Source organism: Mercenaria mercenaria, chromosome 15 (genome assembly GCF_021730395.1).
Source record: "Mercenaria mercenaria strain notata chromosome 15, MADL_Memer_1, whole genome shotgun sequence".
NCBI lineage: Eukaryota > Metazoa > Mollusca > Bivalvia > Venerida > Veneridae > Mercenaria > Mercenaria mercenaria.
In genome coordinates, this window is record NC_069375.1 from 32,909,655 (window position 1) to 32,937,462 (window position 27,808).

General features: G+C 34.3%; 2 protein-coding genes across 4 annotated transcripts in view; both read right to left on the reverse strand.

The window, feature by feature from the left end:
- The window catches only part of LOC128549011 (uncharacterized), a 128,738-nt gene that overhangs the window by 11,930 nt on the left and 89,000 nt on the right, over positions 1-27,808 (reverse strand). The gene's annotated exons all lie outside the window — the stretch shown is intronic.
- LOC128549010 (sushi, von Willebrand factor type A, EGF and pentraxin domain-containing protein 1-like) lies at positions 579-27,205 on the reverse strand. Of its 3 annotated transcripts, none has more exons than XM_053524948.1 (17): positions 27,065-27,205; positions 13,573-13,783; positions 12,946-13,071; positions 11,855-12,002; positions 10,702-10,844; positions 9,932-10,108; positions 9,428-9,613; positions 8,600-8,860; positions 7,733-7,951; positions 7,143-7,337; positions 6,220-6,723; positions 5,232-5,378; positions 4,387-4,753; positions 3,320-3,507; positions 2,652-2,822; positions 1,781-2,008; positions 579-703 (listed from the first exon to the last, which is right to left on the reverse strand). In XM_053524948.1, exons 1-17 carry the CDS (start codon positions 27,164-27,166, stop codon positions 591-593), a joined length of 3,486 nt encoding a protein of 1,161 aa, XP_053380923.1. In that variant the 5' UTR covers positions 27,167-27,205; the 3' UTR covers positions 579-590. The 3 variants fall into 3 exon arrangements, with proteins under 3 accessions (XP_053380923.1, XP_053380921.1, XP_053380922.1); XM_053524946.1 differs by having other exon boundaries at positions 5,232-5,393; XM_053524947.1 differs by lacking the exon at positions 27,065-27,205 and adding an exon at positions 17,045-17,158 and having other exon boundaries at positions 5,232-5,393.

Consider the following 27,808-nt stretch of genomic DNA (forward strand, 5'->3'; position numbering starts at 1 on the left):
CGTTTACGATTTAGGAGTATTTCTAAAGGATCAATCAACCTGACCATTAACTTTTCTACCGCACTGTCCCTTACGACGGATACTTAAGATATTCTAAAAAAAATAACCCCCTTTAAAAACGTATACAATTTTAAGGAAATAGAAAAAAAAACAATTCATGAAACTCCGTTCGATCTGGTTATGTAAAAATTTAGCACTGGGACATTTCTGCAAATACATCAAAACGATGATAAGTAACAGTTCTTTGAAAATCGTGAGCTTTTAAAAGTCCAAGAACTGCCCAAAAGTGTGGCCCCTTTATGCAGTCATTTTCTGGAATTCAATGTATATATAAGTAATCTGACAATTGTTTTGTACAGTAACTGTGAAACATCACTTTCTTTCTCTGATTTGGCGTTTTTTTTTCCTGACAGAGCCTCGTCACACCCCCAAACAGTTACCGTCGAGACAGATGTTTCCATCCGCACTTTCAACTAGTAAAAGATCTTATAGTATAAGATGGTTTAAGCACATTTGTGTATCATATAATAATCTTACTCGGGCATGTTGTTCGTGCAAGCCTCAGATTCCGTGCTATCCCTTCACAGTCATTACCCATAAAACGGGAGGAGGATTGTTGCAATTTCTGTTTCTAGACCGGTACCACCATCGCATGTGACGTCACATCCACTCCATTCAACCCACTGTGACCATCCTCCGTTCACTTAATAATTCAGAACAGATCATTAACAATACTGCAGGAGTTAGCTGCTGCTTGGTTGAAAACTCATCAGTATGTATTAACCGAATAAGCTGATTAAGGCTCATTAAGTTAAATGTAAATGAAAATTTCACACTAGGCTAGGAGTTACAGAAACGTTAAGGTTACCACAGCATAATATAAACCCCATAAGCCCGAAAGCATGATGTCAGGTCATAAAAGCTGAATCACGATGATAAAAAGCAGAAACTACGATGGTTAAAACAAGAAACTACGAAACAAAAAAGTGAAAATGCGATCATTTCGTTGTATTTTCATCATCAAAATTTCGACTTTTCATTAGCGTTGTTTCATTGTTATGACTTTTCGTCATCGTAGTTTTGGCTTTTTACCATCGTTGTTTCGAAATTTCATCATGTTATTTCCATGATTTTACTACTGTAGTTTCTACTTCTTAACATCGCCGTTTCGACTTCCAGTTTATCATGTGCACTTACTTCCGTTTACTATCTCAATGAAGACGTAAACATAACATATATTACTTAATACAGTACAGTCGAAACAACGAAACCAAGAAAGCACGAAGCAACAATGGCGAAAATTATGATGAAAAGTTGAAACAACGATGATGAACATTCGAAACTACGATGTTGAAAATTCGAAAGTAAGATGTTAAAAGTCGAAACAACGAAACCACGATGATGAAAATACAAATTAATATTGTGTTTTCATCACCGCAGTTTTGTTCTTTCGAGTTTCACCATCGAAGTTTCGAATTTTTACCATGAAAGTGGCTTCGTTGCTTTGATTTTTCATTATCGTAGTATCGCGCTTTCGAGCTTTAGGTGTACTTTTACGCGACGATGAACATTTGTGCAACAAAATCTATTTTTGTTAATTAGTGGATGCAAACATTCACTCCTGATGAAAAATGGGCTGCCGGACATTACTTTTGCATTGTAGAAAAATGTATTGTCATATAATATTGTCACCTTTTTTTGTTAAGACTTGCAAAAATATCAAAAAGAATAACATCTAAAATCATAAATCTAAATCTAATTCTAAGTAAATCATCACTACCTGGAGGTGTGTCACAAAATGCTCCGCTATACCCATTATTGCAGCTACATGTATATGTTCCATTTTCAGGTACACAGGTACCATTAACACAGGCGTTGCCGAGACAGTAGTCCGGGTGGACAGTACACAACTCGCCTGTCATTCCTCCGTGGCATATACATTGGAATTCATTAACCATGTTGATGCACGTGTGATCGCCACACGGTTCACTAGCACACTCATCAACCGCTTAAAAGAAATATGTTTGTTTATTATACCAGTATGTTTTAAGTTTTTAATAAATAATGTAATACAGGCAATGATCTTTGATATAATCTAACTTCAACTAGAGCTATCAAAAAGGTGATTAACAATTTCTGACGTTACTTTTATACAAGGAAGGAAAGATATCATGGTCATGACTTTTGACATTAAAGCGCAACCTTGACCATTGTCCACCTCGCGACATAGTTCGTGCGGTATGCATATCATCTTGATATGGTAGACAAGCGGCACTTATTTTATGAAAAGAAGTGATTGACTTGACATCAAATATATTAATTGACATTTTACCTGCATGTGCAGCTTAAACATTAGACCTTGAGGTGCTCCGGACAAGTATGTCTGACACGTAGGACTCCAATGCAGCCCAAATACTTTGTAATAGGGATTTTAATAACAATGTATTTTTGAAGATTGTTTCTGTAGCATACAATTTCAAACATAGTTTAAAAAAACAACAACATACTAATGTCTGTTAATGTCAAGTTATTTCTTGTTCTGGTCATACACCTTTTGGATACGCCGCTTTTGCTAAAATGCCAAAAAATATTATCACTAATTAGAACTTTAAAATATCCTTAAGCTGTTAAAAGTCAATAAAACTTCTTACGGTCACATGTTGTTGGTGTTATGACAACAATTCCTTCTACAATATTGGGCAAAACGTTTGTCATCGAGAATATTTCATCATTTGATGTCACTGCGCATGTCTGGGATAGTGAAGTCATATCAACGTTACTTAAATGGCGACCATACAGAACTAAACCAGAAATGTACATTCCTGCAGTTAAAAGCACATAATTTTACTGTTTTAATCTGGACCAAGACATAACAGTTATATATAGAAATAATACCATCTTTGTGGAAGCTTTTGGAGTTGAACGGTGTTTCTCTTGTTAGTGAAATAAAATAAAGTTCGGCTACATTCTAGTCTATATTAGCTTTTGCCATTTCGTTTTCAGTCTTCTCCTACGAGTAGTAGTGCCTAGGTTGAGCATTTAAAAGATTCTGGGCAGCTAACGCTTATACAGTTACCTTAGCCGTAGACATTTTATTCCAATGAATATTGTCGTTTCAATTCGAGCGGCCTTATCCTTTTCAGGTATACCTTTTTATGTGGGCAGTCAAGATTACCAGTTGATCTATTTTTGTCTTGCTCCTACTACTTTCATCAACAAATAAATGACTGATTTAGATCTATCTCAAATATCTAAAAGACATAAACAGTAGCGCACAGCCTTTACACTTTGTATACACAAATTGAAAACTTTAACCTGCCTTTCAAACCCGAGAGTATATGGATACTGCCAGCAGTGACAGGCCTAGGGGTAACTGAAACTCCTGTCTCATCAACCACCAATGTTTCATCAACATACAGCTTCAGGGTTCCCGAAGCTATGTCTACAGTACTTATGATGTGAGTCCAATGTTTCCATGACAATGTATTGCTTGTCTGTATGGCATTGCTAAAATTAGATTAGATTTTTGTATTAAAGAAGTTGACAGTCCATATTGTTATTAAAACGTATATATTGACCTTTAGCCTGCTAAATTTCTAAAATGGAGAGGTCCATCATTCGATTTGAGCTGTACCATTATTTGAAGGGGTGGTCACTGAAAATTTACTGACTGAATAGCGAACAGTGCAAACCATGATCAGCCTGCACGGCAAAGGGACAATCACTTGCCGCCAGCAGGCTAAAGGTTAATGTTTATTCAGCTATAGTTTGTTGTTCATACACTATATGTTTGCGTATTTTATTCCGGTTTCTGTCACAATAGTCCAATTTATTTCATGTTCTTGTGTTAATCTTGTGGTGAACATCCCTTTACATACATTATAAACGCAATGTTATTTCTACATATTGTGTTTGATCTTGTTTAGTTTTGGGTGTCTACTGCGATTCAAAAAATGAACTAAATAAAACCAACATTTCTTGTCCAAACATCGTCGAAAGTACCCTAGAGAAAAAACGTGTATTTCAGTGGCGTCTCGTGGTATTAACACAGTGCCTGCTGTGACGTCATAAACTATAAACATAATGTAAGGAAATATCCTCTTGTCGCTATATATTTTGAACGTTTTAAAAAAGAAAATCGACCTTACATGCGTACCTGTGAATGACATTTTATTTTTCCAAAACATCGGGACAGAATGATTAAAAATTTCAGCTTACGGCATATGGGGTTTTATTCCATACTGTCACTCAGAAATGGGAAGCTATGCCTTAGACTGGCTAACATGTTAGACCTTTATTGTCTCAATATGGTGTCTTATTTATAAAGCATGGCAATTACATTCATAAAACTGATGAAAACACAGGACAATTATTCTTAAATATTACCTGGTGCCGGCTTGAATTGAAATTGTATTGGAAAAATTCAAATGTATAATATCGCCTGCTGAATCCGCAATAAAAATTGATAAATCTGAATTCTCGTTATTGCAAAGTTTCAGCCAAACCGACGCTGAAATGACCGTGATTTCGTCTGTAGAAAAAGAGCCAATATCTGTTCTCTGAGGCAATGTATCCACAGAAATGTCAAAGTAATCGCAATAGTCAGCGGAAGTACTGCCAGTTTTGTTTGTGGCAGTTCCAGACGGGCACGCCATGCACTCTATTTGGCCTTCCTGGGGCTGATAGTTACCAACTTCACAAGCAGAACATGGTTCCATTGTAGAACTTGAGAAGAATCCTGGACTGCACAATTCTGAATATAAACACAAAGAAATGCTGAGCACTGGACAACATTCGCGGTGGTTATATTTTCGCTAATTTTCGCGAATACCGAGCGCAAATTCAGATTTCTCGCAAATATTATGCAGCATTATGTCCAAAAGTATAAACAACTATTTGTAGCGTGACTTCTCAACCAGGTCTTAAAAGTGTACATGCGTTCGTGAAAACAAAATTCAATAGGTATATTTATTATTTCTTTTCGTCCCATTGCACATACTTGTTGATATTTTATTTATATTTCGAAAGTGCTAATTACAAATGGATTCAGAATGCAACAGTAGACTGATGTGTGATTGTCCTTTAAGAACATACTGAACACATTATGCTTTGTGAACAAATCCTAGAGAAAAAAATAACAAAAATAAATGAGGTAAACTTTATTGTTTACAAGCAGCTGATACGTTTAAACGTGGTAGCGTATTGATGCTAGTTAGATTTATAAAACTTACTGATACATTTGCTTATGTCCTTAGATCCTGTTGACAAGGTGCTATGGCTTTCAGGACAAGCATTACATTCAATGGCACCTGCATGGTCCATGTACTCGCCGATACCACAGTACTCGCAGTTTCCTGTTCCCGAATCTAAGTATGTACCTGGAGGACAGGGTTCTGTAAGATACAACCAGGCATGATAAGCATTTACTGGATGCAGTTGTACTGTAAAAACAGAAATTTTCGCGAGAGTTTAATTTTCGCTATATTCGCGAGGCCCTACATCTCGTGAAAATTAATCCTCGGCGTAAATATTCACCATGAACACAGTGAGCAACGTACACTATTCAAAGAACTTGCTTTTAGTTGACACTTTTTTCTAACTTCAAAAGTATGCAGCACTAAACCAAGAAAAATTGTGAAAATTAAATAAAACGAAACTGTAATTTCAGCTGTTAACTGCGGTCTGAGAAATTTCGCCAAGAACATATTTGTATGGAAAGGAAAGAGCGTTTTTTTCATATAAACAACAAAAATACAACATTTTCACTGGATTTCACGATGTTTTGCATAAAAATCCCTGAACTGTATTTTTTATCGGAAAGAACGTGAGCTGGCTGTTCTATTTAGATGTTGAAAGATCGATATCGTGACGTTTATTTTGATTTTCTATACGCATGGTAAGCAGCAAACCACTCATTTTTGAAACAAGCTACTGTACACATACAAATATAAGAAAACAACCAAACTAAACTAGCTAGATCGATTCATGGATTTGCAAGATTGTAATTAATACTCGTATAAACGCACAAAAATAACATTCAGTTCTTAATTGTAAACAGATTTGGTTCGAATCAAAATATTTGTTACAATGATGATGTTAAATTACATTTGATTTCTTTGTTTTATTATTCGGTTTCACGTTACAGGACAGTATACAAATATCTATTTATAGTTGGATTGTTTTTGAAATCTATGTAGTAAAAATAATGATTTTTCTTACTGCATGATGAACTTCCTGTATCTACTTTGTATCCAGAATCGCAAAGTAAATTCGGGTTATCAGCAGTCACAAACCCGTCACTTTGTGACAAGGTTAAATCTGTATACACATTCAATTCACCGTTGTTCACATCCTCTTGTATCAAGTCTTTAATGGCATTCAGTACGTCCAAAAGTCCGATATAGGCGTCTTGTGTAGTCTTGTTTCCTTGTTCAAAAAGTACCTTTATGTCAAAAGTGACTGAAGCATAATCAGTATTACGCTTGTGAATAATATGCTTCCCAGATGATCGTCGTTTTCTACCAGAAATTTCCCCGCAGACGACAACAACATTTTCTACTTTGCAGGTGTTGACATCAGGACATATTGATTTATCCACGTCAGCCTGCACTCCTGCTAGGTACTCTAAAACTTTCTGCTTGATCTCATTTTTTGTCGCTTCGTCATTGCAATTTCCTTCATAGTAGAGTTCTGCCGGCAAGTTTAACCACGGAAGTATGGACACTGTAGAAATATGAAGCTTAAATTCAAATGTCTGAATATACCAATCAAATGACTCTGATATTAAATTTCTGTAAACTGATAAACGTAAACCTGCCTAACCTTTCCTTGGTCGTCTCTTTTTACTTATAAACTCCACGTTACATCTTACCTAAGTAACTATAAAATATACTGAAAACCATATACATTCCACTGTAGCTCTGACAAATGGCTATGCAAAAGGTACAGTAATCCGACGTCGTATATTTGAAATACCACATATTTATCAAAGCAATAAAACCCAGGTATCTTTTTCAATGCGCGATTTAGATTTTATGTTAAAAGCAAACCTAACCAAAACTGCCATTGAGCTAGTGGGCATATTTGATTAATTAATGATTAGAAGAAGACAGAACCATAATATTTTGTTACAGTTTTCTTACCAATGCAGTCAGGAAAAGCGTCCAAGGGATACCACTCTCCACTGTCTTGACACGATAACCTCCCATGGAATTCAGATCCAACGGACGATATGTCGTAACCATTTTGACAAAACATAACGTGAAGGGGTCTCGCATTTACAGAATCTGTCGTAAAAGCGCCGTTACCAGGAGGGTCTAAAGCAGGGCATTCGACGACTTTAAATACAACAAAGTGATAAAAATTATTCAATAAGAAGTTACTTAGTTTTTGTTGAATAAACAATGTCTACTCATGTGAAAGAAAAATGAGATATATGGCAGTTCTCGTATGATTTAGAATACAAAAGGTTTTCGGCATATCTCATTAAATATGAAGGCAACAATGAAATAACTATAGTACCTTGTAAACTTAAAGCTCAAAACTTCAAAATATACTTGAATACCTTAATTTCCATCATGATAAGTGTCACAATTATATATGTTTCAAACACATAAGTCATAAATATCACTGTGGAATATGCAGCTTATTTTCTCAGCAAAATTATGAAAATTGCACAACAATAATAAACTTACAACATGGGATCAAATGTAAATGAAAGCCATAAAAGTACCTTCACACACTGGCTGGTGTCCGGTTCCCCAGTTCCAAACCCCTTTGTCAGTACTTCCATCATATTCACATGTCATATAATCGGTTCCGTTCAAGGGCAAGTTCAGTTCACAGTCAAGATAACAGGCCACACCGTTATAGAACGACGTATCGCTGCAGTTATACGTCATAAAACGGGGCTCGTCTAAAGCATCCGTGGGACCAGTTGAACACCTAATTACTAAGTAAATCAAAATCGAACTTCACAAAATCAAATGTATGTCTTTGTTCAATTGGTTAACGAAGATCTTTCAACACTGCTGACTAATAAAGAACCTATGCTAATTTGGACGAGAACAAAAATTTAGTTTATCCAATAGAAATCACTTCTCAGAATGCTTAAGTCGTCATGACGTTTTCTTTTGGTTCAATGTCATACAGTTGTTAGTCATATGACGAATTTCCAGCTTTTTAATACTTGAGAAAAATCCTCGGATGCCACTCCTAGGAATATTTCAGGTATGGATAGTTAGATGGTTAGAGCCACCGACCTTCCACAAGCAAGCTTGATGTCTTCCTTATACGGAACAATTTTACTCCGGATATGAGGTTTCCAACCCCGAGCTGTGAGGAGCGAGTAAATCAAAGTCAGCGATTGGTTTTAATTAACGTTTTCAGCATAATATTCCTCGGCGACATATGGCCTTTTTGTGTCGATTTGCCATAAAATCCTACCAAGAGGCTGGACAATCAGATTTTAACATAACCCCACCCAAATTTGAACGTGTTGGGGGTGTATTTATATCTACAGTAAACTCTAGGTCTTACTAAATAATACATCACTTAACTTAAAAATAATTTACTCTCGTCTATCGATCAAAACTTTTACCTTTCACTTCAATCACAATGGTACATTCGGACAGTGCTGGGTGCGAGTTGCCTTCGCTATCAGTCGCTTTGTACTCCACAGAGTGAAAACCTTCTGACAAGACTTGACCTTGAGAAGGACCTGATATTTGTATAATGGATGGATTCGGATCGACGTTATCTGTTGCTGTTGGCACATCCCACGTGACAGAAGTATAAAAACTCCCGCGGTCAGCATAGAACACTTGAGTAGTAGTGCATTCTATCACTGGCGAATCATCATCTAAATGAAATAAGGTAGTTGGTAATATATTCCTTGGACTTTTTTATATTTACTTTCTAGAGTTATACTTTCCATGAATACTATATGATACTGCATTAATTCCACTCCGAAGGTTAACATGCAAGATGATAAAGTACTCTCGTACCGTCACACCTTAGCACAAAGACCACCAGACTCCAAATGCTACTAGTCTTATTTACAAATTACACATTTTAGTTTACTAGTATTTTAATGTGCCAAAAAGATAACTTTAGCATCAGTTTTGGCTTTCTTAAGCATGGCCTGTATAGACAGATTTGGCTGTATTACTTAGATTGATGTAAGCCTTCTAAATAAAGTTTAGATTTTTAGATTTAGTGCACTTTTGCACTTCTTTCATTGTGACTGGTGACTCTCCGTTGATAGCAAGTATTTTGTTTGATACCATATCATCGGACGTTCTACTGACACATTAAATGTTGGTAAACCAAAGCTCTAGGAGTTGTATGCTAATGCTACTTTTATGTATGATCATACTGCCCATTTTGTATAAGATAAATGCAAACCTGTTACACTAGATATACCTACCGATACAGCTTACTTGAGAAGCATCCACTGACCAAGTTTTGTCCGCCTTGCATGTCATTTTTGTTGATCCAGTTAGTTTAAAACCATCGTCACATGTAAACATACAGTCGTCATCAAAAGGATAACTTGGATCATCACATGCTACTTTTCCATTAGTTAATTCAAATGGTGCGTCACATACAACCTCTGAAAAGATATTTAAGTCAGATAGTGTCGGAAACGTAAAAGAGTTCACGCATATATAAAATAGACGAATATTTTGAATGACAGCAACCCTTAAAAGGAAATTAGCCTAATTTTTGTTGGTTTTTAACATGTACAAATAAGATAAGTTACATGCTATGTATTCAATTTCTGGATGGTAAATCTGAATAACTGTATCATTTTTCACCCATTCGCCTTTTAATGTTTTCTGTAAAACACTATTTTATAAACAAATCTTTATAAGATATATCACAGTATCATTATTTTAACATTTTGTAAAGTCGGAAAAAAATTCAATACTTTGACATATAGGAGTGTTATCCCATGTCTCATCCTGTTGACACGTGGCTGTATCACTTCCGACCATCTCATAACCAGTGTAACACTCAAAAGTGCATTCTCCTCCGTATATATAACCATCCGGACATGACACCTTCCTGCCATTAGTTGGTATATCTGGTTCATTGCAACTCAGATCTAGAGTAATATTGCAGTTTTTATCAACTCAATTTCAATTTTAATATGTTACATTCAGGTTAGCCAACCGACCTTTGTCAGTGTTGTTTTATTTGTTGGCCCTTTGGGATCATGGAGTCCATTCAACATATGTGTAATAGAGTTCCGTTTAAGCCGGTGCTAGGGAGCATGAGCGGTGTTGCACATTTCATTACCTCTCATGAACAGACTCATTCAAACCGTGTCTGCTAATATTCTTCTTGGTTGCATTCTTTGTTTCCAAAGGATTTTTACAGATTATTTTGTTTAATAATGCGTAAAATATAAAAGATATCCATAAATATCGTGATAGTTCTGTTAGACTTCCCGTCAAATCTCGATGTTTCTTTGGCAGAGTGTTCGTGAAAGATACCGAAGTTTTACGGAATTATTCGAAAACAATGCCGACCAACCATTCAAAGTATGAGTCTGTCACGGAGAAATAACTATATAGTTATAATAAAATTCAGGAGTTAGAAAGGAAACTGATGGTTTGAAGAAAATATTAAGTAGACGTATACTGCGTGTATAAGAAGTGATAAAAAACTGACCAAAATGCGAAACTTGGTACGTACATGTCACGACAAAGTTGAAGTTGCAAGTTGCGGAAAGTCTATAGTTGTCTTTTGCTGTATAAGTTATACTGTGAGGAAGACCAGCGCCTGGCAGTCCTTGGAATTCTTCACCTTTCTTATTCTGACAACAAGTCTGTTCATTTCTGTTACAACACATTGCTTATCAGTAAACAATTTGCCATGGAAAGCTGTGAACTCATTACTATTCTTGGGGGACTATTTTTCATTGATGTCTTGGTTTAATCCATCCATGAAATGAAATCCTAAGGTATACACTACATTCCCATTCATTTCAATCACCAACATTTGAAATCTACGAATTCTTGGGCAAACGAAATAGCCGTTTAGGCCAAATCCGCGAAATTTCTTTCTCACGAATATAGGTAATTTCAGAGTACGTCAATTTATTTTTACAGAATCTAAACATCTGGGACTTAATACAGTAAAACTTGTCATAGCGACTCACTGAATTAAACGACTACTTCCTGTCGTATACGACCCTGTTCCAGACCGCCCAACGTAAATCACTATAAAAAGTCACTGAATTAAACGACTCCCTGTCTGACGCGACAAACGACCGTAATTTTTGCGTCCCGTAACGATTATATGGCTGATTTCAACGACCCTTGGCATTTTTTCACAGCCTAGAAGTTTGCAAAATGTTTAGCAAACTGTTTGAAGAATGAACAATTATCGCTAATTGAATACTTATACATCCACTGGCTCCAGAGTCAAGGTTACGACGAGGTGCGAAAAACATTTTTGCATACTTCTAAGCTGTGACAGATGCCAAAGGTCGTTGAAATCAGCCATATAATCGTTACGGGACGCAGAAATTACGGTCGTTTGTCGCGTCAGACAGGGAGTCGTTTAATTCAGTGACTTTATATAGTGATTTACCTTGGGCGGTCTGGAACAGGGTCGTATACGACTGGAAGTCGTTTAATTCAGTGAGTCGCTATGACAAGTTTGACTGTAGTATTTCTATTCTTATATGTCTTATATGTAAAAGAAAAAGTAGAACCTTTTTAGATGTTGTTTGATCCCAATAAGTAAATCGTTGTGATGTCAACGCTGTTAGCATAATTATTAAAACATGGACTTGATTGGTCATATTAGCATATATGTTAATTATGATAATATCTGTACGTACGAGATAAGTTCTTCGTCGTCCGTTGCAGTAGGATCCGTCCACGTGACTTGTACAGTCTTTTGCTTCCTACTGGCCGTATAGAGAGACTGGATATCAGCTGGTGGACAGGTTGTATAGGTTGGTGCAACAAGGTCTTTTGGCTCTACCTCTGTGATAACATAATGTTGTCTTTACTCACCATTATATATTTTAAATAAAGGGAAATTTTGCAAACTCTCTCGCACGTTTTACTCGCTCATTAAATAAAAATAAGAAAATAATAAAATAAAGATAAAATAAGAAAAAAAAACACACTTTTATTCAGTTTATTCAGTGTATGTGTAAGATTTAGTCTTTTAATCTGAACGTGGACAAATTATCGATTGCATAAATCCCAATATTGAAATATAATCAATTATTCTTTCTCCACGAATCAATTTCTCTACGAAATAGTCAGTTTGATAGAAACTACAAAGGTTTATAATCAATGAAATGCAATGATATTACTGTACTTTTGTTTAAATCTTCATTTACATAGTATTTACATAGTATAAGAAAATGACAAAAATTACCCGGATTCTTGTTTGCGTAAAATCAGTACACTTACTGAATGGCTTACAAGTAAATAGTCAAAAGTAGTGGCCCGAAGTCCGAAGGAGTCAACAGTTTTGAGTAATGACCGGCAAGCCATTCAATAAAAGTTTATAAGATGACATAAGAAATAAATTCCAATGACTTTTTCTCAAGTTATGACTTCAACCCAACACATATGTATTGAACTATAGACTGGTCAATAATACAACAATGGATATGCGGTTAATATAATTTGATACAAAATATCTTTTGTACTTAAAACGACTTTTGAAATTATACGGACGTTCAAAGTCAATATTAAATTAAAATGTAAATTTTGAATGGACAAATGACTGATATCTTGTTAAATGTTCTCAGAAATATCATCATTGAAAGAAAAATCTCTTTTAATAACCTTTTTTTTTAAATATATGAATGATTTACTTTAAATGTAAAAAGCAACATATTTAGTGTCGCATGAAATCTTACAATCTAGGAATACTTAACGTTGTATTTTAAACAATTCTCGATGGACTTACCTGTTTCTTTACATTCCACGTTTCCATATTTTTCGGTACAGTATACTACAGTAACCAATTTTACAGCGGCCGTTAATAAACCAAAAAGGGCACCCCAAGGGAATCTTCTACTCCGAAGATGGAAATCTGTTGATTAGAAAAATCATCCATACAGACATCACATTAGTTCAAGAGAATGTACGGATCAGATTGTTTGAATGTACCGTATACGCATTTTAGTTTCAGATTTCGTGGGTGCTTTATAGTACAATGTCATTTAATACATTTAATAATATCAATATTTAGAAAAAATTGTTAGAAACTGTACTTATAAAATATCAACTTAAATTACAATGGCTGCTGATTTATAATATTTTCAAAGACATTGCCAACTGTGTCTATAGTAGATATATGCATGAAATACTACATACTAGTGGTATGTTAACAGTGTCTTCGTGGGTGCTTTTAGTACAATTACATTTCATAATTTCAAACTTTCAAAATTTAGAAAATACTTTATTTTGTCATAAAATATCAGCTTAAGCAACAATTGATAATATTTTTAGATAACTGTGTCTGTAGTAGATATATTCTATCTACATACATTTCTACAATAACTCAAAACAGTATCTTGAACTATATTCTCACCTGTTCCTGTTGTAAGTTTCCACGAGCCTTCAACACATTGATATTGCAAAACAGTTTCATTTTTCGTTATGTGACATACGGTGAGGTTTTTGACGAATGGTCCGTCCACATATCTGCCAACAAATTTGTTACATCTCGCCGTACTACCTACAGAGGACTGAAGCAATGGTGTAATCCTACATTCGTCAGCTGTGTGGTGCGGTTGAAGCGCCTGTAGAAAAAATAAATTTTGGCGGAAAATATAATTTGTCTTTATTCATGTTTTACGTGAGTAGGCAGAGAAAGGATTCTTCTTCTTGTTTAATATCGCATTTATCAGCAAAAGGGCCCATCCACTTAAATCAATAGGGAAAGCATAGATCTACGGATCGCGGGGCCGTGAGTTTTAATCCTCGGGCGAGGCGTATGTTTTCCGTGACGATTTGAGAAAGAACATTGTGTCTGAAATCATTCATCCTCCACCGCTGATTTATGTGGGGAAGTTGGCAGTTACTTGCGGAGAACAGGTTATACAGAATCCAAGAACACTGGTTAGGTTAACTGCCCGCCGTGAGATAACTGAACAACTGTTGAAAAACGGCACTAAACCCAAAGCAAACAAGCAAATTATCAGCAAAATGATAGTTTTTGATGGAAAAATTACAGAGTGTCTTTTACCAATTTGTATTGAACAAGTGATAATGAGTAGACAAGATTGGCATAAACAATGCTTGATATAATATACGTCCTTACGTAGTTTCAAAGTTCTGCAGTCTGAAATAAGTGAGAGGAAGTGCGGATTGCATTAATGGCAACGCAACATAGAATACTTTTCAAATTATATTGCTTTTGTTCTCTTTTTTTCTTTTTGAAAATGTATGTTGCCTTTGCTGTAGGGCTGATTGACTGGAATGCTAACTAACTGCCTACCAACCTACATGTCTGCCTAAAAATAAACATTATACAACACAACATAATTATTTTAATTTGCCAATATTACCGTGTGTTTTCATTAATGGTAAAAGTATACTGTCACATATAGAAGAAAATTCTTAACAAATGAAATAAGATTTGTCATAAAAGCTCGAAGCATGTCTAACAAAATATTTTATTCTATAACGCTGTCCAATTTTCAAATTTTCAATATTGCGTACAACAAAGGGACGACACGTAAGTAAGATAAATAGAGCTGAGTTATCTTTATCATGATAAACATAGGTACATAAGTTATGGTTATAGTTCTTATATACGCATTAAACGAGACACTCAATGACCCATAAAAAGTAAAAGGTGTTTTGATGTAAGGTCATAACCCTGACGTGTTTTTGATAAATGCCTTTAACCAGTATTTTTTCCAAATAACATGACTCTTTTCAATTTTCACCGAAAGTTAAAAAGCTTTAAATAGGCCCTTGTTATCTTTTACGACAGAACAAATACAAAAACCTGTATTTACTGCATGGAAAACGTACAGGGAAAATCTGATTTCGAATTAAATAAACAAAAACATTCATAAAATGTTTATTGTTAAAGTGCTTTAAAATCTTTAACAATAGGTATTGACGTTTACTTCACTATTTAAAACCTGCGATCCAGAAGATAAAATAAATTCAATATCCTTCTCAGGTGTCCAGTAACAGTCTTGCATCTAAAGTATGACTACAGATATTTAAACATTTTATTTATAACTGTATTGAATAAATGAATGAAATTATGCTTAAATATCGCATTTAGAAGTAGAAAAAGAGTTGAGACACAATAGTAAATTGTTGAAATATATATTGGCAAATTATGTGATTATATGATTTTTCTGTACTAAAGGCCTTGTTTTTAAACTACAGTACAACCTCTCCAGAGCGGCCCTCTCTTAAGCAAAAACCTCTCTATAACAACATCATCAAAATTTCCCTAAGCTGAAATATACTATCAAATGTACCTTTCCAGAACAACAACCTTTACATAACAGTCAATATTTGTATCTCCCAAAGGGTGTTGCTCCACAGAGGTTGCACTGTATTGTCTTTCTGCTCGTCTAGACCAATAAATTTGAAATGTTTTCAATAATTTATATATAGGACATTTATCATAATCAAAAAGGAATGGACAATTTGATGGATTTGATCTGAAATATATATACTGAGAAATACAAGTTAATTCGCTTATAAGAAGATACAAAGTTTATGATGACAGATTTTTTAACGATTATACTATTCAAAAAGTGTAATTTCTAAGCTTTTTTTGTATTTCTTTAAATGTGCTACGTTGATACTTTAAAATTATGAAATATATTGTTTTAGCGAAAAAAAAACACCAAAAAAATAAAACGCATTATTAGACTTGAACACATTTAGTAATAGTATTATAGGGATAATACACGTTTTTTTTTATGTATTAACGTCTGCAGAACCCTAAAGAATATGTTGTTGCCCGAGACGGAAGGTCGAGGAAATCAACATATCTCATAGGCTTCTGCAGACATAAGTACACGTCTCAAACGTGTATTGTAGGTATTCTTGCATAAAAAAACAGGACACGAAGACTCAATATATTGACACAAAATTTAACAATGAAAAAGTTTTACACTACTCCAGTCTAACACATAAAATTGATTAAAAGAAATAGTATTTTTATATGATATATTGAATAACGTATTTTGTGAATATTGCAAAACAACCGTATAAAATGCATATATTGTTTTATTTAATGATAAATGTTTTAATAGACAACAATTTTAAAAGGAAAAAGTAATTGAGGCAAAGTTTCCACAAGGCCTTGTTTAAGCTATCTAAACCATCTTGTAATAATAAAGAAGAGAACATAAACGTGAATCTGATATTCATGGTGACTGCCCAAATAGATACACTAAACTAGTTTCTAAACGCTTAAGTATAATAGACAAAATGCTTTATCAGTACAACAGTTTTATTAATTATCATTCCATTATGCTTAAATTTATGTTAAACTTACATCAAAATCAGAAAACATGTAAATATAATGATGTTTTTAATAGTTGAAACAATATCAAACTCAATGGCTAGAGTTTTAGTAAAAATGTTCTACATACAAAAGATAAGCTGTTTAAACGTTTTATTGATAAGCATTCTATCTGACTATGAAGCCCATGAGTACATAAAAAGTATAAGAAAATATGGCGATTACAAATCATTGCTATATGTTTACCAAAAGGAACGGAAATGGGTACACATAAATTTGATGTTACACGGAAGTAGTACAACAGTTGTGACGCATAAATAAACTGATGAATACATTACCATGATATTATAAATTGGACTGTCATATTCACCAAAAATGTATATAAACGTATCTAATGAACAATGACATAAAGAAAAAATACTCCAAAATTTAACCATTGCAAATCTGTCACAGATGCTGAGCATTCGCCATAACATTTCGTAACTTTACAATTATACAAGTGTAGTACAAATAAAATCTGAAGTTTAGTGCCAGATCTGTTAAAAATCTAAAACTTTACCTTTATCTCTATCTGATTTATTTTTGGCGTACTGTAAGCAACACTTGCACACATACATATTATAATTAACACATAGACACAGCTTTTATAATTAGCCATCATGACCCTCTTCGCTTCGACACTGACAGTGTTTCAATTTGTCTATTTATATAGTTTGACGATTAAGGAAGTAAAATTCAGTGGAGTAAATATTGGAGATTTTTTTTTTGTTCTAGGTTTAAGTCTCAGTCACATTACACCGTATAGCGTTAACAGACGTCCAACGTATAACAAATTTTTCAATCCGTTCATGTCCGTTCGCATGCGTTTCGTTTCCGTTTCTCATGCGGCGCCTGCGCTCCTTGTCCTGCGATGTTCGTTCCATCCGGTGGAAGGTTTTGAGCATGTTCAAAATTGAAAACGTACACCACCGGACAAAGTTGTCCGTTAGATGTACGGTAGCAATGCGCTAATATGCGTCTTGTTCGTTACTCGTGCGTTCCCTATTCTGAACTTGTCCAGTTCGCATCCGTTCTTCTCCAGTGGATCTGATTCACGGCCGGACTATTACCGGACATGCAACGGATGTAACGTATGTTAAATGGACGATAACTGACAAAAACATTTTGTCAGTTTCTTATGCGTTGCGCTTACGTTTTACGCGGTACAAGTCCGTTACTAGTACGGTGATATCCGTTAATTGAACGTTGTTTGTCCTATATATGTGTGTTAATCTTGCGGTCACTGTGCGTTTTATGTGCCCCAATACACCAATAGTGAGAGCACCGAGCAGCAGCGGGGAAGCCTTTCGTCACCGGATAACTTTCTGCCGCAATTTTTTTATTCGTTTGGCGGCCGTTAACGCTATACGGTGTAGTGTGACTGACACATTAGTTTAATTATAATTTATTGTATATATATATATATACATTCACACACATACAACAAGCATATGGGTCAGTCACACTACACCGTATAGCGTTAACGGACGCCCAACGTATAGAAAAATTGCGACAAAAAGTTATCCGGTGACGAAAGGCATCCCCCGCTGTTGCTCGGTGCTCTTGCGATCGGTTAACGGGGCGCATAAAACGCACAAGAACCGCAAGATCAACGCACATATACAGGACGAACAACGTTCAAAAACGGACATCACAGTACTAGTAACGGACTTGTACCGCGTAAAACGTAAGCGCAACGCATGAAAACTGACAAAACGTTCTTTGAACGTTTGACGAAAGTATTGTAAGTTCTCGTCCGTGGAACATACGTTACATCCGTTGTATGTCCGGTTATAGTCCGGCCGTGAATCAGGTCCACCGGACAAGAACGGATGCGAACCAGACAAGTACAGAATAAGGAACGCACGAGTAACGAACAAAACGCATATTAGCGCATTGCTACCGTACATCTAACGGACAACTTTGTCCGGTGGTGTACGTTCCAAATTTTGAACATGCTCAAAACCTTCCACCGGATGGAACGAACATCGCCGGACAAGGAGCGCAGGCGCCGCATGAGAAACGGAAAAGAAACGAATGTGAACGGGCACGAACAGATTGAAAATTTTGTTATACGTTGGACGTCCATTAACGTTATACGTTAAAGTGTGACTGACCCAATACATAAATACATCAATGTAAATATACAAAAGGGTTGTGCCAGAAGGGATGACAACATTATCGGGGAAAATCATAGCTATAAACAAAGAAAATGTTTACTTTTTGTGACCTGTTAAAAATGTGCAAATTAAATATAAAAATCGGATTTCTGAAAGTCATGTTTGAAATGTCCGTTTAATGGCGGGCACCTAGGTAGAAGGTAGATAGGTTACATACTCGTATGAAGACTTCTACATCCTAGGCGAAGCTTCGAACCCACATTGATGACAATCTTGACCGCTCGACCATGGACGTCACAAGTTCAATATTGTAGTCATAATACAAAACATATATCAAGTTTGATATGTATCAATTTTTAAATGATTTACCGCTCATCACATTTAAATACAATTCTAACAAAAGTGAAGAAAATATGTTTTTTATTTAAAAAATATTTTTTATAAACAATTGTTACTCCTGAAGGTAGAACTAGTTTAAGAGTTCAATTAGCCTGCTAGACATCTTAAAATACATTTGAAATATACGTAAGTTTTTTTCTGATTTTTTTTCTGATCACTACTCGTATCTAGCCTTACACAATATATTCTGTCCGTCTCGACGGATTTATATTACGTCGGGTGTTTTGTTTGAAAACAACGGAAAAGACCGAAGCTTTCGAGTAACATGGAAATTTTACCATTTTCTGTGCAATATGCCATTGGCAGCCTGAGAACCAGCTAACCTATCGTAAATAAAAGTTGATTTTATGTTACGGTATATTATTCTGCCCTGAGTTTGGACGTGGGTTGTAGCTAAAAAAGCAAGAGGGAATGCCACGTTCCAAAGACGCATTCTCACCAAATTGCTACCTACAGCATGCTGAAGTGCACACGACCAGCACACACACGCACGCACACACGCACGCACGCACGCACGCACGCACGCACGCACACACACACACACACACACACACACACATACAAAGCAAACACACGAGGACAAAACGATCAAATAAAGGAAAACAGTGCAGTACCGTCTTGGAAAGGTCAGTGGTAAAACACCATTGAAGAGCTTAAATCGGTTTATGGTGCGCACCTAACCTCACCCTTACTCTCACCATAGTCCAAAGTTACGGGACAGTGTAAACAAAAGTAAACCCCGCCAAGTGTATCCACAGGCAATGGCAACAATAGGCATGGCATGTAAACACACAAGAATACTCTTGTAAATTTATATAAAATGCAACCAAAGCATGTACTCAACGCCTTTGAAGAAGTCAGAGCATCAAGAGAAACACCCTTAAGGTCCCGAGGAAACAGGTCAGAAAACGGAAACAAAAACTGCCTATCATAGAGTCCTTCCCCTCTTTCGTCAGACACAGTCAAAGAAGGAAGCGTAGCGTCCAACTGTTTAAGGGTTTAAAATCAAAGCTAAGATTCTGTCACAAATGGGTGTAATTGTTAATGTTTTTAATATTTTCGCACAGGAGAGTTTATTTACTTATGACTGTCTATATGTACCATTTCCTTGTCTTTGAGATGAAGCCGATATTATTCAAAATAAGGTCATAGCCATATTTTTTTCAATCTTGATTATGTTGAACAGTTTTACAAAAACTAACTCTATCAATATAGGTTTACTTACGACTTTACTAGTAGCTGGCTGCGTGCCAGAAGCCAAGGGAAATATAAAAGAAAAACCGCATTAAGCTATTTTGGAATCCTCGTACTGATTTTAATAGTGTATTGAGGATTTGGTATTTCAAGTTTTAGTTTGACGCCAAAACATTTAGAGAATATCAGAAAATACGCTCTCATGACATCATTGATCCTAGATAAAAACGTTTAGATTTAATGTTATGGTGTATCTTTATCTCTTTTGAAACTAAGCCAAAAGCTGTTTATATTGATTATCATTCTCGACGATTTAACAAATACAATAAACTTACATTACTGCATGTTCAAGTTTAAAGGATAATCTGACTTTGAAATATAAATGACGAAAGAAACGCGATATCAATAAACACTTTATAAATCCATAAACAACACTCCTTAAAATTATATTGGTTTTATTTACTTTAAGTTTAAAGAATGCGCCTCTAAACAAACTTCCATATTTAACATCACGGTGTGTTATTTACAATTTCTTACAAAAGAAAATTTCATTTGGTATTAGGGGCCTCTGTTACTGAGTGGTTAAGGTAGGTGACTTCAAATCACTTGCCACTAACCAATGTGGATTCAAGCCTCATTTGGGGATTAGAATTCTTTATAAGAGAAAGCCATTCAGCTGGAATTTTTATGCATTTTACATATAGACACAGTCTTTATAACTAGCCATTCAGTCGTCTCTCTGCGCTTCAACTTTTAATGTTTTCATTTATATCGTTAGGGTAGAAAAAATCGATTGAGGAAATATTGGGGATTTGCTTTTGATTCTTTGAATTCATCAGGTTTTCAATGAAAATAATAGGTTTTAAAAAAGAAAATATTTATTTTTTGTGAACTGTTTCAAATTGCGCAAATAAGATATGAAAATCGGATTTTTGAAAGTTTTGTTTGTCATAGAGCGTTTGTCATAGAGCAACACTTCAAGTTTTTGATGATGAAGGAAGACCCAGGCTTGGGCGGCACCTAGGTAGAGGTCAGGTAGATTGCGTCCTTGCATAAAGAATTCTACACAAAAAGCGAAGTTTTGAACCCACGTCAGTAACGGAAAAGTGGTTTGATCGAAGTCACCTTAACAACTCGGCCACGGAAACCCAAAGTTTAATATTGTAGTCATGAAAGAAAATGTATATTGATTTGGATACGCATAAAGTTTTAAGTGGTTTTCTGCTGATCAGATTTAAATACGAATCTAATATAAGTGAGGAAGAATAAGTTTTACTCTGAATTCGACCTGAAAGATATTTTTATATTCATATTTCAAATTGTTACTCCTAGAGAAAGAATTAATTTAGTTAAAGAGTTTACTAAGACCACTAGATATCCTATCATAGGAGGGTTGTTCAATAAATACTTAGAATGCCTCTATAACTTTGTTCAAGTTATGTGCAATTTAGTATAACAAATATAGTTTTAACCAGCAGCTGTAATTATTAAAATAGAATGACATCACACATTACAAAACAATGTTAGTCAATAACAATAGCAACGCGCTAGAGGCCCAGTCGACGTTTTGACGTCTTAAATGTAAAAACATCAATAACTACAAATACAATTACATAAAATCACATAAACACCGTGAATATATCTTTATAATATCTAAGTGATGTCTCCATAAATTGTAAAGTCTATTGGTCATTTGGGTTTAAAATGAACATCTTTTTGCCTAGGGCAGTCATACGTTGTCTTACATAAAATGACGTCAGAAAACATATAGAAAACGGTGCAAGAACTCTGAAAAACAGAGGAAGAAACTTCTGAATTACTACATAGAAAATAAGAGTTTTAGTTGACCTAATTTAAAAGATAGCTTAATCATTAGCATTAATTTTATTAACTTGATAAGGCATAGTACATACAGTAAAACACCGCTCGCTCGAGGTCGCAAGGGGATGAGCAAAATGCTCGAGTTATCCATGGTTTCGAGCGACCCAAACATTGACCAACATACGAAGAAAATTGAAGTTACTTTTACCGATTTTCATCGGGACGGTTTGCAGAGTAAACGGTGATGCGTAATAATAACATACTTGTGACATTTTAAAAGAAAAAACGTATTAAAAACGTTATCTATGATAGACGTTTCAACAGGTAATTTGTAAATGGCACATGTGAAGAAACAACTAAAACTTTTTTTATTTATATTCATCAACAAGTGCATATCATAATTATCGTCTAAATTTAATTCAATTCAATTCAATCCAATTGAATTGACCCTAAATTTAATGAAAAGGCTATATTACTGCTTTCATTTGCATGCAAACAACTGCTGATTAAAATACTAAGATCTCATAACTATCATCTCGATCCCGCAGAAAATATGTTTTAAGTAATCAGTAACTGATCGATCTTGGATAAATAAAACTTTTCTTTAACCGTTTATCAATAATTAATCTCATTATAAGATCAAATATACCGACAAACAAACATTTAAGATAGTCTGGGAATAGACTATGCAATTCTCACAGTGTGTGTCTGTACTTATCAAATTTACAAAACTCTTCACTATATAACATGATTAAATTTAGAACAAGAAATCATAGGTTACCAATAGAAACGGGAAACTGGACAAGAATACCATTAAATGAACGTTTATGTAATTCATGTAGAAACAAAATCGGGGACGAATTTCACTACCTTTTCGAATGTGATCAATTTACAAATGAAAGAAGACAATATATTAAACCTATTTATTATAGACGACCAAACATGTTTAAATTGGAAAAACTTATTTGTACCAAGAATAACTCGGAATTTCAGAAATTGTGTAAGTTTGTCATGATAATATTGCGGAATATAAGAATGTAGCTAAATATATTCATTTTTTCTGTATTCGGTATTATTTGATACATTATTTTCTTAAAATGTTGAAAATGTCCGATTTTTATAAATGAAAACCACATATAAATGTATAAATGTGATTTTGTATTGCAGCCTCGTTTACATGTATTATTGTTGTAAATACCTCATATTGCATGTTTTGTACATGTTTGAGAGAATAAAAGAGATGTTCTGTTCTGTTTTCTGTTCTGTTCTGTTCTGTTCTGAAAATTTTTGATTAACCGATACATTCTGACCGCCGAAGGTGTGAAATATTTTGACACTTCTGCTCGAGTTTGCCAGAAGAAACAAAGAATAAATTGATACACAGGGACCAGGTCTCATGCTCGAGCGATCGAGTTATCGATGCTCGACCCAGCCATGGTAATTTCGCATAGAAAATAGAAGGAAATCGGCCGGGACTACATGAATTGCTCGAGCGAGCCCGGGTGCTCGAGTTATCGATGCTCGAGCGAGCGGTGATTCACTGTATATAAAAACATTGTTTTATGATTTCCAGTTATTATAAATGAATGGCAAAGAATTCCAATATCGACATGCTTCAGTAAAATGAAGTTAGTTTCTATGTAAACCCAGAGAAATATTTTTTTGAAAATGTACATCCTTATCCTTCAGTATATTGTCAACCGATTTAAAAACGTAAATTAATTACAAGCAATTTTGTAAACAAAGTTGACGTTAAATGAAGACGTCACTGACGTGGGCCATATAGCATACCCGTTACACAAACATAATGCATGGAAACAATTTCAGATTTAGTTTGTAACTCTATATATATGTAAACCCCAGCATCTTATGCCATTGTAAAGATTAAAGACAATCTTTTTGTTGATGTACGATGTATCTTGCATATGATTCCGATAATTTATTATAACGTTATGAGGGTAGTGTCATAACGTTCTGAACACCCCTTGACCCTAGCCCTTTGAAATACTATTTCCATAATATATTCCGGGTAGTATCGAAGGTCTGTTATTACGATGGGATATTTTTGAAAACAACGAAACAGATCGAAGCTTCCATGGAGGATGTTTTACATTCTTTCTGTGCAATAAGCTACTGGCAACCTGAGAACCAGTTAACCTATCGCAGTTAGCATGTTTTTTTTTTGCTATCAATTGTATGCCGCAGTTTATTATTTTACATATACGAGGTACGAATGTAGTAATTCGCCGGATATGCCTCTGTGGTCCACACGAATGTAAGTCCATATCAATATATAAAGCCATTTTACCGCCTGTTAAAGACCATTTTTTCCTGCCAGATATAAGCTTTATAGATGATTGTAAAAAAGGAATGTCTGTGGATGATTTTAAGCTATGTTATATGCTTCAAAAATGTGTCGAAGCTGTTTGGTAAAATGGAATTGAAAGAAGCAAGGTATTTCCTGATGTCTTCCTACGAAATATTAGCGTTTTCAGTCCCGTGACCATGGTTTCATTGCATCATGGTCAATCCCATATATTTCTTTGGTATTTTTTGATTGCCTGATTTAAACATTTTATAATTCGTTATTTGTACATAGAAAACAGTAGCAGGTGTTTTTGATACCTTCGAACCATTAGTCACTGAAATAAGGATAGAAATGAAAATATTGCAAGCTTAGTTTGATTGAGTCTGTTCATGGATAGTAATTGAAATTCAAGCTATCGTCCACCGGTCAGGCAGAACTTAACATTTGCGCACGTTACAATTATCAAACTCAAATTTAGAGAAGAAACTTTCCTAAATCAAAGGTACGATTCCTGCCACAAATTTGTTTACTTTATGACTGTTTATATATGTGGTTTACTTGTTTTTGAATAGAACGCGGATACTTTTCAAAATTAGGTTTTGAGTCTTGGTTATGTTTAACAGTAGCGTAATAAATGTGTGCCAAAAGAATTTTATTGAATAATGAAAAAACGCAGTAAAATATTTTAGAATCCGCGTAATATTTTGGGGTTTTCCTATGACGCGTTTTGCTATGATGCCAAAACTTTGCCAAAACTTTTAAGAATTAACAGAATTTAATCACTCTCATGACATCATTGGTCCGAGATAAAGCTGTAGACATAATAATAAGGCTATTGCCTGTCTAGATCAGTTTAAACATTCATGTGCAATTTCCAAAACATTTTTTTTAATTGTTGAAATTATAGATATTACCATACCAGGGATTCCATTAACCTTATACTAAAAGTTCTCTTATGCGTGATTAAGCATTTTTGTCAATAAAGTCACATTTACAGGAGTACGCTATTTATTATTATTTTCAGGGGAAAAAAGAAGAAAGCCTATATTATACAAAGAATATATGTAAAGTCATTTTTCACTATGTTTAGGATGATGTAAGTTATAAAGATTTTGTTCATGTAAAAATCCGCCTTTATGTTGCAAATTCTTCGCGTTGTGCAATATCTCATTTTTAAAGAATGAACAATTTTGAGTCATAGCAATGGCGATGTTCTTGGCTCTTAGAAGCCCTAGATTATGGAAAACTAATATTGGCAAACTTGATATAATAAAATCCATTCCTTAGATACATTAGTTTAATATAATTAAATGATTCGAATTGAATCAATAACATTTGAGTTTTGTGTTGTTGAATTTTCTGGTCCTTTGGGGTCATGGAACACACTCATTTTTACTGTAATAGAATGTCGCTTAAGCTGTGCTAGGGGCGTGAGGGTTGTTGCACATTTCATAACCTCTCATGAATAGACTGAATCAAACTGCTATTATATTTTATATAAATGATATAATGTGCAATTATGGTTGCATTTTATGCTTCCAAAGGATGTTTTCAAAGATTTTGCTTTCAACACTCAAACAAGTTTAGATTTTTTTTCAGTCAATATGTTGCTTTATTTCAGACATGTATACAGAACCTATAAACAACAAAGTACAACTGCAGAAGCATTAATTTTGATTTTATACAGCTGTATGTACCAAAAATGAGTAAATAAGATTTTATGTCGGTAGATACTTGTACTAATAAAAATGGCACACTATTTTTTCCTTACTATGTTGTAATAATCAGGCAAATACATTGAAAAGTGGTTCCTTTGAGTGTTAATGGCTCTCGAAGAAGATGCACTCTACACAAAAATCAAACACGTGTGTTCTTAATATACTAAAAAGCATAGCAAAGAAAGAAAGACTGAAAACCGAAAATCAAAGATAATTTTCAAAAAGGACTCTGGTGTATACAGTAGCGATTAAAAGTTTGTTAATCAATATATAAACATAAATAGATAGCCAGTAGTGTGTTGATGCATAATTAATTAATAAAATAATTGTCAAAATTCAATAAATTAATTATATAAAAAACAGAAATCATATATTATGAAAATGCACATAAACACAAATTATCTATTACATATTATGCACATATTACGTATTTTAAAAGACTTGAAATAGGAAAATAAAGCTCACGTCAAATTTGAATGGAAGTGTCAGGTTGAATATTAGACGAGAAAGTCCTACATTTTTCTTTGTAAAGGAAGAGACTACCCGGTCACGGCATTCCTTTACATAGATATTCATTCTGAGATAAGTATAAATAAGCATCACAATATTTAAACGATATAATTGTTTTAATACTGCAACTAGATAAGAACTCATTATATATGTTAAAGGTGCGTTTACATTAAAGTAACTGCTGTCTGATTTCTTTTTATTACTTTTAAAATTGGCAGTAGTAAGTCAGAAATACATGTAAATAGAAAGAACAATTTAAAACGAAATTAAATATCCATCCATATTACGAACAGTGGTTTATATATATACCGGTATTCAAACGATTTTCGGATGCATGTTAATAATGATTTTTAAGTAGTAAAAATATGTCAAACATGATAATATTTACCTGCGAAACTAAAAAAAAAAAAAAAAAAAAAAAAAAAAAAAAAAAAAAAAAAAAAAACAGAAAAGAAAACATGTCACCTTACCTTTATTTCTATTCTTTTATTGGTTTGTGTACTATCCAAAACGCCTACAAATACACATAGTATGATTAAACTGTAGACAAAATTATTGTGAGCGGCCATCATGGCTCTCTCCAACACTCCGCGTTACTCTGACACTGAGCGACCTTTGTTTTGCCCATTTATATAGCGTACCATTTATGAACCAGGAAGAGAAATACGGTAAAGAATTTAAATGGGAGAATTTAACGTCTGTTTGTTAAAAAATCTTAATCTATATCTTTGGTACTTGTATACTGATTATCAATATTTGTTAAATGGTTTCATTCTCTTTGCAATTTATATCAAATTTACCGATGATGATTTGTTTCTGAATCGACTTTAGGAAATAATGACAATATTTCATGATGTGTTGGATACGTGAAATTAATAATATGATAAATATACTTGCTGACAGTTTAGTTTACTTTTTAAGGTAACTGCAATTACTGGTATTGTGTTGTTTCACAAAAATGATGTGTGAACGTGATGTATGAATCAGTGCTGTGTAATCTTGTCATGGTCATGTGACTGAACGTTGTTGTATGCGATTCAACATCATGTGCTTTTCATCATTTTTCTCTTCTTTTTGTACACGTTAAAATGGTCTGGACTCCAAATTTTAGCTAAATACGGTGTCTCTTTAAAATTGAAAAGTTTATTTAGGGGTCAGAATATGAATATTAGAACATATATTATTGTATCTAAACTATTTTTAAACAAACGATA

Bases quoted from the DNA above. Each gene is read 5' to 3' on its own strand.
- LOC128549010 (XM_053524946.1), bottom strand. From the start codon at position 27,166: ATGATGGCCGCTCACAATAATTTTGTCTACAGTTTAATCATACTATGT. The intron at 5,394-6,219 runs GTAAGAAAAATC...TGTATCTTACAG, and splicing joins TACAGGAAGTTCATCATGCA to AACCCTGTCCTCCAGGTACA. The intron at 704-1,780 runs GTAGTGATGATT...TGAATTATTAAG, and splicing joins ATTTTGTGACACACCTCCAG to TGAACGGAGGATGGTCACAG.